At 35.8% G+C, this 14,947-nt stretch overlaps 3 protein-coding genes across 3 annotated transcripts; 1 reads left to right on the top strand and 2 right to left on the bottom strand.

Annotated features, from left to right (window-relative positions):
* LOC18787392 (RING-H2 finger protein ATL7) lies at nucleotides 1,200-6,362 on the top strand. Its single transcript, XM_007220351.2, has 3 exons — nucleotides 1,200-1,994; nucleotides 2,567-2,664; nucleotides 5,442-6,362. The coding sequence occupies exons 1-3, from the start codon at nucleotides 1,836-1,838 to the stop codon at nucleotides 5,863-5,865; spliced, it is 681 nt and encodes a 226-aa protein (XP_007220413.1). The 5' UTR covers nucleotides 1,200-1,835; the 3' UTR covers nucleotides 5,866-6,362.
* LOC18785690 lies at nucleotides 8,099-9,280 on the bottom strand. Its single transcript, XM_007220791.2, has one exon. It carries the CDS (start codon nucleotides 9,205-9,207, stop codon nucleotides 8,530-8,532), a length of 678 nt encoding a protein of 225 aa, XP_007220853.2. The 5' UTR covers nucleotides 9,208-9,280; the 3' UTR covers nucleotides 8,099-8,529.
* On the bottom strand, nucleotides 12,757-14,347 carry LOC18785219 (beta-D-glucosyl crocetin beta-1,6-glucosyltransferase). Its single transcript, XM_007219079.2, has one exon. It carries the CDS (start codon nucleotides 14,299-14,301, stop codon nucleotides 12,946-12,948), a length of 1,356 nt encoding a protein of 451 aa, XP_007219141.1. The 5' UTR covers nucleotides 14,302-14,347; the 3' UTR covers nucleotides 12,757-12,945.

Here is a 14,947-nt window from a genome sequence, read left to right as displayed (position 1 = left end):
CTCATTGGGAGCATCTTGTCAGAGAGAGAGGCAGAGAGGGAGAGAGAGAGAGAGAGGAAGAGAAGGAGAGAAGGAGAGAGTGGAGGCTATGACGGTTTGACTGTGTTGGTCGGACTCCCTTGTTCATAAGAGCATGCTCGCCATTTCATCCTCAATGTATTGGATGAGCAAGTACCGTGTCTTTTTCACTCTTCGACTATACAATCTCATTTAAGTTAGTCCATTGTTTTACCAAACATGGGTTGCAAGTGCTATTTAGCATAGTCCAGTTCAGTGAGGCATACCAAACACAGCCTAAGTGAACAAAAGAGGAGTGAGAAAATTAAAACAAAATGTTATTTATACAAGTGATATCAAAGTTAAGACCTCGAGTGCTCCGGTAAATACACTTAATCACTTGAGCTACTAATCTAAGGTCCAAGGTTCGGTTCTCCCCCACTCCATATTACTTGTATAAATAAACTTCTGTCAATGAAATACATCCACCCATGTGATAAGAGCATCCACAATGGTAAAGTGTATATGGAAGTATATGTCAAATATACACATTTGGTGGCCGGAATGTCCTATAATGGGAAGGTGTATACGACTGTAAATGTACATCACAGCTGTGAGATGGGAAAAAAAAGATGCAAATGTACATCTAATTTTATACCCAGCCAAGTGAGTCTCATAACAGAAAAGCCAAGAGAGAGGAGAGAGGAAAGCTGCCTAAAAGATGGGGAAGTTATTAAAATGATGCAAATGTACAAAGTTCTTCTCCAACAACTCTCTAATATACGGCCATATTTCATTCAAATTGAAATATGAAACTAACAATTACACTGACCAATGATGAAGAATAAATTCATATCAAAGCCCACGGTTCAGATGTAATTTCATTTACATCATATTGAATGAAATTATATCTTATTGGAATTTTAAAAATTTTACGTCGATTTGTTTAGAAAAAATAATTAAACCTAACACACAAAAATATTAACATAAAAAAAATTTGACACAAAAAACGAATTAATACAAGAAAATTGAATTTACATCTTTGAATTTGCATCCAACCCATTGGAGCAAAAATGATATTTGTATCTCCCTGAGGTGTAAAGGAAATATAAAAGTGGCTTTACACATCCGAATTTACATCTCCTAACGGATACTCTAAAGAGATACGAAATCCCTAAGCACCAATGAATATTTGTGTAAAACAAATAGTAGAAAGTTGCCATGTCGACATGTATATAGACTAACATATGTGAAAAGAAAATAAAAATGTTAAACTTGATTGATTAAGAAAAAAATAAGAAGAAAATTTGATTCCATTTGTTTGGTGATTACTGATTAGTGACTTAACTCAGTCTCTAATCTTAAACCCAACTCCCAAAACCTGGATTTGATTTGGATCTGAGCAAATCCTATCAAATCCTCCTTGTCCATCTCTCTCCTCTCTGCGCCTCTAGTTACATGGGCTTCCTCAGTCCCTGGTTCTGCTCCATCCCTCCATGGCTTCCTTCTTCTCTGGTCTCTTCCTCTTCCCTCCAACAATAGAACAGTCCCCTCCACCCCTCTCTTCACTCACACAGCCAAATTAGTCTTCCTCAAATAATACCAACAGAGTTCAATAACATTTTTCACTAGGTCAGTGGACAATCCTACTGTGTTCAGTGCAGTGAATATGAGAGAGACTGAGGGGTGTTGATTTCCATTTTTGTATTTTTGAGCTGGGTTTGAATTCTGGGTGTTGCTGAAAAAACCCAAATTGGATATGAAAGAGATTTGAGTGGTGTTGATTTTTATTTTTGGATTTTTATTTTGCGTTGAGTGGAAAAAACCCAAATAGAGCTATGATATCGTCAGGGATAAATCTGGTGATGACGGTGATTGGGTTCGCGGTGAGCACCATGTTCATCGTGTTCGTGTGCACCAGGCTTGTCTGTGCTCGGATTCACCTCAACGTTTCAAGACGCTCCTTCCCCATAGCTTCCAGATCCGATCTCAGTATTGTAAGTTTTTTTTATTTCTTTTTTAGTTTTAATTTCAATCATGGAATTTTCATAATCAGTAGTTGCCTTGTATTTCACATTATTAAGATAAAATAGCATCTGTGTATTTGTCATTTTCCATTGGAAATGTAAATTTGCTTGGCATGACTGTTGTTGGTTGCACTGTCAGTTAGATCTCTACTCTTGCAATAAATTATTTTCTTGTTAAATTATTATTTAATATTTATTTAGATTATGTAATTTTATCATTTTCTACATTAAACAAGGTTATTGGCTTTTGGATTTATGCTAATATATATATTTTTTTGGTGTGTGTTGCCGAATTTAGTATTTTCCTTTTCAACTGATAGCAAGTCTCGTGCCATTTGAGACTTTTTTTTTTTTTTTTTGGTTTTTGTATAGCTCTTGACTACTTCTGGTCAATCCACATAAAATATGCAAACACGCTTTTATTTTGCAATTGAGGTTTACATTTGCCCACTTTTGTTTCTTTTTATAGTAACACACATAACTTCTGTGGAATACTTATAATTCACCATGAATTTAAATGGTTGACTTATGTCATGGTACAGCTGGAACGGGGGTTACATGGCGTTGAACCTGTAGTAGTAGCCAACTTCCCAACAAAGAAGTTCAGTGATGCATTTTTTTCAGTCGTAGAAGATGCTCAGTATGTTATTTCTTTTATTGTTCTATTGCTCACTTAATGTTTTCAGTTTTTGTAATTTGAAATGACTGCAAGGTATATGATGAGTTTTCTTTGTTTACAACGGCCAGCTGACAGGCTTGCTGTAAATCAAATTTGGAAATAATTCACTCTTGCAGGGTGTATTTTTATTTCACAATTTTTGGGATAGAATTGTTATTGAAAATGGAGTTGAAGTACTTTAAAGCTAATTGGATTTAGATTCTCAACCATAGTTTTCTAAATATAGGGCGACCAGGTGAAGGGTTGGAGTCTCCAGTGGGTGGCATATGTAGGCCATAAATGAAATAATTGATAGGTTCACATTCAAAATGGAAATTCCTATGACAGAGGTTTGAAAAGTACAGGTTTAAAGGTAGAGAACATTCTTATTCCTGGAAGACTTGTTCCAGGTTTATATTCAGTGTTCACTTTTGTGGTTTCCAAGTATATAAAAGGGGAGTGCTTATCAAGGGGATGTTGAAGGGATATATCTCATAGAATTGAGACAGAGGAATAAAAAAGAACATAAGCATTTAAACGGTTGTAGTTTTAAGTTAAAGCACAACTCATTGCATTGCTCCTTAGCTCTCCCTTGAAACTTTAGCAGTAAATTTAATGGAGACTGTTTTAGGATGTTTGTCTTTTACTGTTATTCCTGATAGTCCTGACAGGGATTTATCTGTTCTGTTAACCATAGCATTGATTCTAAATTTTCTCGTTATTTGATACTGAAAAACCTACGAACTCCAGGTTTTAAGCCGTTGAGAGTTGCAAAGCCAGTTACTTTAAAGATAGTATTGACTTCTTTTATTTAATTTACAATACTAGTCTTCTCTTTCCATTTGAGGCACCATCACAAGTATGCCTGAGCAATGATAGTGTGTGTTTTTGGGAAGCACACCTTTTGTTGGGGTATATTTTTTTTTCTGTCTAGTTACATGATACACCATATAAATCTTCCAAAAACTTCACACCTTGTAGTTTTACTTTGTTTTGACCAAGTTCAAAGGAAATGAAACTTCTAATATCCTCCACAAAGTTAGCAATCCTTGGAATGGAATGGTGGATGGTGTCATGTTGGAAACCTGAATTAAGTCTTATGATAGTGATTCATTGATTTCATCTAAAACAAGTCATTAATACCCTCTTAATCTTAATCTTTTCTTCCTATACTTTTGTCTGCAACTTTTTGATCGAAGCCCTTTCAGTTTCTCTGGTCTTTGGTCTTTTGCCCAGTGAAAAAGAAGTATCAGGGTCTTGATTGCTTCTAGTTCTAATTCCATAGGTTGGACTTACTAGAGAAGTGTCCGCACATGAAAATATTGGATTCAAGCTGATTGATGATATTAATTCATTTGCCAGCTAGGATGCTTAAAGCTAAGAATTTAAGCTTTATACCCTTCTTTCCTCATGGAAAAATTCAGATTTGTTTTGGACTGTGGAAGTGAAAAGTGGGTTTAAAACTTTAATATCTTAAACATGCTATTTTTGTGATGATTAATTGTTTTCTTAATAAAGATTTCTTTATACTTTTAGGGAGGTTACTATGCCATGAAGACTGGATGGTTTGTGTGAATACACACACAAACACACACACACACACACACACACACACACACACACATAGAAGGAAGCTTAGACTAGTTGAGGTCCTACTACATGTCTGCGTCAATCTTATCTAGCCTCTAATCCATCCTGGGTTGTATTCAATGTATAATCATAGATCTTTCTATTATATTTTTGAAAGCCAGCGGGCGCTTATGTAGTGTTCCAGAAAATATGTTAAGAAGTTGTTGATCATTATACTTATTCTTTGCCATCGTGTATTCAGGAATTAAAATGTACTGTTTGTATCATTTCTTAAATACTGCAGCCCTTCTGATGCAACCCTTGATTTGCTTTTGTGTAATGGCATATTTAGGAATTGTGGTGGGCCCCTGTTATCGGTTTTAATTCTGGAATTGGAAATTATTGAGTAATTGATTTTTGACATTTAAAGTTTATCTGGAACAATGTAGGATCAGTTTGACTCTCTGTGTGTGACATAGGGGAGGATGTGATGAGGTTGACAATATAAGGTTACGTAAAGACTGATTCAGTTAACTACTTCCCAGATGAGGGGTTTAAACTGGAAAAAGAAGAAACACATTAGCTAGAAGTTTATACTTATCTAAACATGGCAAGTATGCCTGTGGTTTAAACACCGGTTACGATCATGCAGTGTTCTTCTGCACTGCTAGTTATCTTTGTTCATGCCTATCAATGTGAACCGACCAAATAATACTGCTTCGAGTCCAACACACTACGTGAATATTGGCATTTTTGCATTATGCCCTGAATCAGTTCACTATCCTATTTTCTTGATTTTCTATTGTGTTGGTCAGAATGCTTATTTTTGTATCCAGCAATGTTATGGAGATTTTGGTTCCATAATCCCATTCATTTCAATCTTCCTGTGATCTGTAAGAATTATCTCACTTTCAGTTACATTCAAATGAAGAAAAGACAGAACCTCTATTCTGGTACCTCAATAGATGTTTCAGCAATTTCCTTCCCTCTTACTCTTTAGTCTCTCTTTTGGGGGAAAAAGAAAAGAAAGAAGTATATAAGAATCATAGGAGGGAGTTAATATTTTGGTGACTTTCACCTATAATTCTCTCTCAGTTCTCAACAATTTCAATTTCCATCGAAATGATTGAACATGTTTCTCTTAATCCTTGTATTTTGAGCTAATAAAATTGTGATTTGTTATGTGGCAGATGCACTGTTTGCCTCATGGAATACCATGGTGATGATGTATTGCGGATTCTCCCCTATTGTGGGCACTCCTTCCATGTGACCTGTATAGACATATGGCTTCAGCAGCATTCCACATGTCCTGTATGTAGAATATCATTGCGCGAGTTTCCTGAGAGAAAACGGCGCATGCAACCCTTGTTCAGTTCAGCTATTCGATCTCATTATGGTAGAGAGTCCTTCAATACCCATTCTTATCGCTATATGTTGAATAATCGTGGATCAAGAACCCATGACAACCGTGGCATGGACCCAATTCAAGAAGATAATTTACCATCGGAGGGTGATGCGGCAGATACCAGGGAGAATGCGCCCCCCTTAACTGAGAATATTCAGGTTTCTAAGGACTTAGCAAACAAGCGTGTAGAAAGCCCATCAAATCCCTAAATACAATGGTACCATGGGATTCAAGCTTCAAACGCGAACATCTGATCAGGCTGTGAATGAGAACGGGTATATGCCCAGAAAGTGTGGAAGTAAACATCCTTTTAGGGAGTTGGGTGTTTGTTCTTGTGCTTGCTGTATATATTGCAAAAATGATTTCTTTCTTCTTTCCATTTTAGGGTGGCTGATCTTGGGCAGTTTTGTTAGATCAGTTGTAAAACTAGAAATAGATAAAGAGTGCTGGAGGTTGTGGTTCCTTTAATTCTGTCTCCGTGTATGCTCGTTGGTGTCACCTCATCGTCACATGTAAATCGACAGAAGGGATATGTTCGGATGGGCGACAAGCACTCCCCTTTAAACGCTAGGGATTTAAATCAACAGTGAGATGATTTTGGATAAGAAGAGTCTGAGGCATAGGTAAAAAGATTGAAAGAACTTTTGAGAGTGATTTTGAGCCAAAATTTGACATTTCAATTCAACATTTAACTTTTATTTGATTGGAAAAATGCCCCAAAAGCAATAGTTAAAATTCTTTCCAACACAACGCAAATATATTCCTGTTCTTTTAATTGATGCTATAACTTTTCTTTCTTTTCACCTGCTACAACAAATGCTCTTGGATATTGAAGCTGCCGACAGTGTCCCTTCTCTCCATCCTTAATTTTTCTATTCAACCACTGTACTCAAATTCGGCTCTTAGGTACTTCTCTTCCCTCAAGAGAGAATTTGAGGATGCAATTAATTTCCGATAAAGATATAAGTTTAGGAACTGTCATTTCCATTTGCATTTGGTTAATTTAAATGTAGTTAAAAAAAAAGGAGTTTCAGTATTATGTCCAATATAAGGGCTCAAATTATTAAAAAACTCTACATGATATGGATTTTAGAAATACACCCAAAATTCATTTACAATATAATAAAGAGGCCTCGAACTTCCTATAAATTACAAAACTTCCATCAATTTCTTAAAACAAGCTCAACCCCAAAACCTCCTAAAAATCCAAAACACTCAACCGGGCATCAAAGTAATTTAATAATCAAAATTAAATTCAACAGGTCCAGCTATTCTTTTTTGGGTTTTTTTGGGGTTTGTTTATAGAAATTAAATGGTGTAGGGTTTATCTATCTCATTAGTGCTAAGAATGAATATATAACTAAATACTTCTAAAAAAAATGTGTATAAATGCAAGAGAATGTTATTAGAAGGAGAAACACATTATCCACATGTCCTCAGCTTTTTTCCAAAAACAAAAAACGTTTGCAAAGGGGCTTGTAGCTCAAGTAGTTAAGAGCATTTACCCTTGCACTTGAGGTCCTAGGTTCGATTCCCCTTCCAAAAAATAGTTTGTAAAAATAAAAACAAAAAATAAAAAATAAAAAATAAAAAATGTTTGGAGAATTCTGAAAAATTAAGAGCCTAATTGAACCACCACCGTCAAATCCAACCAAACCAATCTACCCATCGAACCACCATTAACCAACAACTAGTGGAATCAAAGCGAAATCAGCGAATATGAGGAGGAACCAAAGGGAGATCTGCGGATTTCAGAGTGAAGCAAAGAGAGTTTGAAAAAATAACCATAGAAGAGAAAGAGAGATCTGCGAATCTCAGAGTGAACTAGAGAGAGTTTGAGAAAAGAGCCAGAGAAGAGAGAGAGATCTGCGAATCTCACATATTGATTACATGCAACATTCTTTATTTCTCGTATTCTCAAATTGTACTACCAAACACGTTTTAATTGTTTTTAAATTAAGCTACAATACGCATTTTTGAATCTTGAAAATGCAAATTCGTTTCTCGTTTTCATTTTCTGAAAATGTCATGTAAAAACATTTTCCGAAAACGTTACCAAATGGGCCTAAGGAATTTCAAACAGAATTTGGGTCTGGAAAAATCTAAAATACCCTTGAAAAGGGGGTCGCACTAATTTTTTATTTATGAAAAATGAGATGTGGTTAGGGTATGTTGCTTTAAGGTGATAATTTGGAATTGATGTAAATTTAGGTGGTATGTCTAAAATTTTCCATGATAGATATATAGAAAATTATTGCTTCAGACTTCTTTTTCCTATTATTTTTTGGGTTAACTAAGAAATTTTGTTGATTTTTTTTGTGCAGTCTAATTCAATTTCTTGCTGTTAACTAATTCATGTTAATTTGCACGCTCTTTTTATCTTTTTGAATTTATTTGGGGGAATGATAGGGTTAAAATTAGATCCAAAGAGAATGAATAGGGTTAACAGCTGAGATTGGCTCCAAATTAATGCCTTGCATTATTGAAAGGTACAGAATGAAACTAAATTATTGAACACATTTTACAATAAAAAGCCGAAACCAATTGTTGAAGCTAAATGTATGCAAAGAAACTTCTCAGGTTCATACTTGTTTCATTGTCTCTTTTTTTTTTTTTTTTTTTTGGCAGATACTTGTTTCAATTTGGTGCAGTTCTGCAGAGTCAGGCACCATTATTTGTTTATATCCACAAAGAATATCCTATCAAAAAGTCAAAATATTCTCACAACTTGCTCATAATCCATTCACCATCTTGACCCTCTTCCTTTCTGTTTCCCCCAACGAGAAATTCTTGAGTAGAGCTCCCCCATACGGCAGCCCTCTCACAGGTGAATGACCCTGTGCAGAAGGGCTGCTGTATACCGAGAATGACTCCTATTTAGAACCGTTGGACTTAATTTCATTACCCTGGCCACCTTGTACACCACCATCATCTACATCAATAGTTCTGACCTTGAATCGTTCAAGCCTCATTTCCGATTCGTATCCTTTGAAATCTCGCGGTGAACCAATGCTTAAACTCCGTTGCATAGTCTGAACCGCTTTGGTTTGATCTGGTTTCACTTTGGCTAATATCAAACCCAATTTCTTTGGCACCTCAAGAAACTTATCATCATGACCACCCGGAAAGATTTTCTTGAATAGTTCCAACCTTCGAAAATAGAGCTCCCTAAAGAATTCTACCAACGCTAGCAACCTTGGATCAACTGACTTACCAACTTTTGATTGGAACCTGTAGTAATTCTCACCTACGTCACTAAAATTTCTTCTAAGTAGACCGCTTTCAAGAAGTGACATATCGTTCTTGGTGCCCAAAAACGATGTGCTTGTGCTTGTGCTTGGTGCCTCGATGCATGTAGAAACATCATCTACTTGTGGATATCCTTCTGGCCTCTCCATGGATATAACACTCGATTTTCCGATATTCTGAATTGAAGAAGAAAAGAAGGATGAGATTGAGCTGCTTGTACAAAGATTTGCTGAGCTTTTAGAATTCCAAATTGATCTCAATGTGTTTGAAGCGTTTGTGTTGTTGGTTTTAGAAATGGCCATATTGTGCACATATATATAGGTGTTGAGATATTGACTCGATGATATCTATTCCATGACTTTGTCATGCCAACTAAGGTACGCGTAGCTTTCTTGTACTAGTCTAGATAATTTTTGGATTGGGAGACGCACTACACAAATTGACCATGTTACTAGTTTGGAATTTGGATCAAAGTCAAATCATGGCCACACATCTGGGTTTTATAAAGGGGAAGAACTGGTCAACTTGTTGATCGTGTGGCCATAATAGGGTGTCTTATGAGCCAATTGGTTAAGCTAGTCAAAATGGATATCTTCGTGTTTCTTGAAAACAGTGGATCACTTGAAAATTGACCCTGAAACTTTCCATAGAAGAAGAGCCACCCTGAGGCTGCTCATTTGGTGGATGCTTTCTTTGGTCCCACGTCTTGGTGTTTCTCATGCGACTTTTGAAGAAACTTGTTTACAGGTTTAATTTGGACCCAGTTTGCACATTGACTGAGTACTTAGAAAATTTTAGTTGCCATGGAATTTATTCAAATGAAAAACGCAGCCTTTCTTTCATGTTTTTGCATTCCAAGCTATGATGCACATAGTAACAAACCTTAGTCAATAAAGCTAATTGTCTCCAACTTTGACGTAGACCAATTTGCAAGCTTTTGTCACCAATGGAAGAATTTGCTGTCAACTTTGAATCCACGCCAGATAAATAAGCGTATCTTTGACCGTTTCACATCTCATTGCAAACTTGATGTCAAATGGTATTGAAATATTATTAAATATTGGAACCTATACGTTGCTCTATTTTAAAGCTTTACGATACCTATTATTATTTTTCTATAAATATAATAATAATATAGTATTTGATATTTTGGGTGAATAAAAAATTTACACAATATCAATTGCAACTTAGCAAATTTAAAATTTAATATTTTTCATTTGACATCTCTCTTAAAGATGCTCTTACAAAGGCAATTGGGTCGCTTGCAAAAATTAGAATGTTTTGTGGGGAATGATTTTGTCTGCTCTTGAAGAGGACAAAATTGACCTGTGAAAGTTGAGAGAAAATGAAAGATTGTGAGCCTTTTGAACACACTGGTGTTGTGTTGACCAAAAAATCTCTGATGCTTAAGTCAATTTCAGACAATAAGAATTACGGTTTCTTAGGTTGCGTTGGAATGTTACCTTATTGTGGTTGTGATTGAATTTTATATGACTCATAGGTGGCTGATTTATTGTTGTGGAAGGCTGCGTATGACATTCATTGGAGTGTCATTGCTCGTTATATCACACGTCTAGTCAATTAACCATTTGACTTGGGACGTGTGAGATATTTGCTCAAAATATATGGGCATCATCTCTTAGATTGTTGTTGCTGATTAGGGAGATCTTGTGGATCAGTGTTGACCCATCTTAGAGGCATGCTGCTAAATGATTAGTCCTATTTAGACTTACTCTGTGGAGCCCAAGTGGGACTCATCTTAGGCCCACATGGTTTCTTTGCCCATGTTTGGGCTTGCTAGCCTGGCAAGGCCTAGGAAGTTGTTTGGTTTTGTTTAGCTAATGTTTTTAGGTTTTCTTGACAAACATGTAGTCTCACACGTATGATCAAGCTCAAAGAATTTAGGTTAGTTCAAGTTAGTGCAAAGTTGACTACTGTGGCTGAGATCAACTTCATAATTTCCCAATGCAATCAAGCTCAATGAAGGTAACATTTTTATGTATGCATCACATGCATTATAGTGTTCATCACTCAACACCCAGCACCCAGTGAGCCTTAATAAAAATAAATAAATAAATAAAACCATCTTCACCAAAACGACGTTATTTTGGACCAGGCTTTTAAAAAGTGGGAGGGGGGGGGGGGGCGGGCGCCGGCGAGGAGCTGGACTGTGTTCATTCATAATGGGCATCATTAGGAAAATCAGCATCTACATCACAATACTTTGTCTAGATGACTAGTCATATAGGCTAAGTATTTCCAGCACAAGATTTTTAATCAAGGCACGTGATTTTGCTTATTATAAGTCCAATCATTGGCTGCCAGTGTCCTTTTGACATGCCAAAAAGGCTGGGGCTAGGTTGGACTCACCAACTCTCTCATTTTACATTTTTCATATGGGCTTTTAGATAGAGAAAAAGAGTTCTAGTGAGAGATTGTACATAAATTTGGTTTTGCTTTTTGGGAGAAGAGTTCACGGGTTCTTGAATTCCTTTTGGGCTTTCATTGAAGTTTCATTTCTCAAACTTTTGTTAGGGATACTAAGTTTTCATCTCTCATCTCTTTCATTTTCACCATTTTGGAAAACTTGGTTTTTTCTTTGATTTGTCTGAGAGTGTTCATGACATAGAAATGAGTTTTCTAAATTTTATTTTGAAAGCTACTTCTTTTTTAGAAAATCTGAACATAGCTTTGTATATCAAAGTTTTAATCTCTCATCTCTTTCCTTCGCACCATTTTGCTCTTTGGTTTGTCTGAGAGTGTTCATGACTTATGAATATGAGGTTTTCAAACAGTTTTTGAAATATGCTTCTATTTTCGAAATCACTTTATGGGGCTGCATCACTAGTTCTCATTTTCCAAAATTTTTATTTTTATTTTATTTTATTTTCATTATGCAAGGTTTCCCATGTGAATCATTATAATTTAACTCCTATTTATTTTTACCTCATAGGCAAATATTCATAAGTTAATACTTTGAGCCCAATAAATAAATATGCAAATCTGGGCCAGTTTCGTGGCGTGATTTGCAATTGGGACGACATGGACCTTTTGACTCAGTTTTAAATAGCACATGTGTAAGCCAAGAACATATCTATCATAACAGGCAAGGATTCGCAATTGCTTAGAATCAAATGCACAAAATTTTTTGTAAAAAAATAAAATAAAAATGCAACAAGATATGATGTGATTATGTCTCCATAAATTAGGTTTGATGAGGATTTACTATGGTGAGTAGGGTGTATTTTAAAATTATATTTATTTCACAATTTCATATATTTTTTTTGGTAATTTTATATTAGGGTAAATTAGTAATTCAATAAATACTCTTGTAGTAATAAGGTGTACTCAGTTAATTTTAAAGTTCGTTTAGCAGCACTCTTAAATTTTTACCTAATGAGATATTTATTAATAGACTATGATTTGAATTGTGTAGTCACTCAGCATTTGTGCCGCAATTACCACAAATATATGTTAAGGTTTGTTCAGCTACTGCTTATTTGGTGGGCAGAATTATAGGTCCGGAAAAGGCCCGTATCAATAATTATGATTTTACGTATGAACAATTCACATCATTCACTCAATCCCCAAATAAGCATAATCCTGGTTAAAATATTTGGTGGCCTTAAAAAAACCTGAATTGGACTATATGGTTGTTTCGATTGGATTATACTCTATCTAATCGTGCTAGGCTATCTCGTCCTTCTAATTATAATATACAACCACACTTCTAATAACTTAAAAATACTAAGAACTACCAGTCAACTTAATTTCTTCCTAGGATAATTAAGAGATAATATTCAAAAAATTTATTCTCAAATACATCCTATGTCTACATACATATACAATCCTGACGCGAGAATTCAAACATACATACATAAGCTGATGTGAGCATTCAAAATCATTAGAAAGAGTATTGAATGGTCAACATGTTTCAAACTACGTACAAAGAAAACGAACAACACTTGAAAGTAGTGAAATCCAACATTGATTTTTATACACCGACGAGAGCAACTCACAATAATAATCATCCTACACGTTTAGGTACAAAGTTGCATCAATTCCTCCACCACCCCATTAATCTCTTCATCCTCTTTGTTTTTCATGTTGTCTCTTATTTCCAATGCCTTTTTTCTCACTCCCTCTCCAATTTTCTTCGCCACCACATCTCTGATCGCCTTTGCTACCTCTTTTCTTTCTAAACTGCCTTCTGCTGTTCTCTTAACCTCCACTCCAACACCCACTTCCTCTACTAGTCTAGAGTTAATTGGCTGGTCAAGATGCATAGGCATGGCTATAATTGGAACACCAAACTTGATGCTCTCCAACACTGAGCTCCATCCACAGTGACTCACAAACCCACCGACACTAGAATGATTCAATATTTTCGCCTGCGGGGCCCAACCCTCCACTATCACTCCCTTCTCTCCCACCCTCTCTAAAAACGCTTCTGGTAACACCTCTTCAACCCTGTTACCTTTCTCTTCCTTTGGAAATCTTATAACCCAAATAAAGCTAACTTTGCTAAGTTCTAACCCATGAGCTAGCTCTTCTATTTGCTCCCTGGACAAAAAGTACTCACTCCCAAAGCAAACATACACAACCGAAGACCTTTCCCTTTTGTTCAGCCATTTCATGATCCATGTTTCCTCATCAACTTTTAGATCCATTGGCTCTTGAACAAGCGGACCAACTGGCACGATCTTCTTCCCCATTAAACCAGAGAGATAATCAACATATTTTGCTTCAATCTCTCTAGATGTCTTCACCAAAATGATGCCAGAAGATAGATCACTGCATTGCAGTACGCGGTCTCCATCCTTGATGCCATTTGATGAAGATTCTAAGAGATTGTTGAATTTTTTAGCTTCGTAATCCCGAAGATAGATCGAAGGAAAAGGAAACTTGTCAATAGGGTTCCTGAGATGGTGAACACTAAATGAGGTCAAGGCAGCACTGGTGGTGATGAACTCGACGGATGGAATATTTTGCAACGAAGCTAGAGAGGGTGCCCATGGTTGAAGAAAATCATATATGAGCAAATCTGGCTTTAGGGCTGTGAGGATGGTGGAGAAGTTATTGCTGGACATATCGAAGGCCCTTTTGAGAGTGGACATGAGATGGGGAGGGAGGCCATTGGTGGTGTGGTACTGAGGTGGGAGTTCAGGCAAATCATCATGCGGAAGATGAAGTTCCACAAATTCAATGCAATGAGAGTATTTTGGAGAGAGTTTTGGCTTGATGGAGGTGAGATTTACAGGTGTGGAACAAATAAAGATGTGGAAATTTCTCTTAGAGGTAAGCTTCTTGGCAAGCTCTAGGAAGGGAGATATGTGGCCGTGAGCTAGCCATGGAAGCATAAGAATAGTAAGGGTTCTTCGCTCAGAGTAAACCATTTTTTTCTTTGAGTCTTTGCTTGAGGTTGCTCGATTATAGGTTGATAGGTAGGTTATTTATGGCTAGCTATATACATACACACACATGGTGCGTGCATAGTGCATAGTGCATAGTGCATAGTGCATGATATAGAAGTTGGAAGAAACGCGTGGAGTCTTCGTGACAGTGCATGCATACGTAGTTAAGTTTCCAGAGTCAAGAGGAAAAAAGTTTTATGAAAAATACTTATACGATACAGAAGAAGTTTCAACTTACAATTTATATATATTTTTAGAAATAAAAATACACATTAAATTATGTAAATTATGCTAGTTCATAATAACTTTATAAACTAATTTTTAATAAATTTAATATAAAATAAATACAAATTAAATGCAACAAAAAGGTAAACACAAGAACAATGAGAAAACCACCAAAAAGACCACAAAACAGATTTTAGAAAAATAAAATTTACCTATTATTTAGTTTATTTACTTTTAAAAAAAATTGTACTATATTAATATTAGGATATTATGTTAGGCCCAAGTATTGTTTGAAAAAAAAACCCCAATTATTCACTCCAAAACCAAAAAGTGGAAACCAAACAATTATTATTTAAGCTATAAGCAGTAAAGAAAAGTTAGCCTAAAGAAATAAAATACAGGG

Source organism: Prunus persica, chromosome G2 (assembly GCF_000346465.2).
Source record: "Prunus persica cultivar Lovell chromosome G2, Prunus_persica_NCBIv2, whole genome shotgun sequence".
Classification (NCBI taxonomy): Eukaryota; Viridiplantae; Streptophyta; class Magnoliopsida; order Rosales; family Rosaceae; genus Prunus; species Prunus persica.
This window is presented reverse-complemented; position numbering and strand designations above follow the sequence as displayed.

Excerpts from the sequence above, each read along its gene's own strand:
- LOC18787392 (XM_007220351.2), top strand. The coding sequence starts at position 1,836 with ATGATATCGTCAGGGATAAATCTGGTGATGACGGTGATTGGGTTCGCG. Across the intron at positions 1,995-2,566 it reads CCAGATCCGATCTCAGTATT|CTGGAACGGGGGTTACATGG; the intron begins GTAAGTTTTTTT and ends GTCATGGTACAG. Across the intron at positions 2,665-5,441 it reads TCAGTCGTAGAAGATGCTCA|ATGCACTGTTTGCCTCATGG; the intron begins GTATGTTATTTC and ends GTTATGTGGCAG.
- LOC18785219 (XM_007219079.2), bottom strand. The coding sequence starts at position 14,301 with ATGGTTTACTCTGAGCGAAGAACCCTTACTATTCTTATGCTTCCATGG.
- LOC18785690 (XM_007220791.2), bottom strand. The coding sequence starts at position 9,207 with ATGGCCATTTCTAAAACCAACAACACAAACGCTTCAAACACATTGAGA.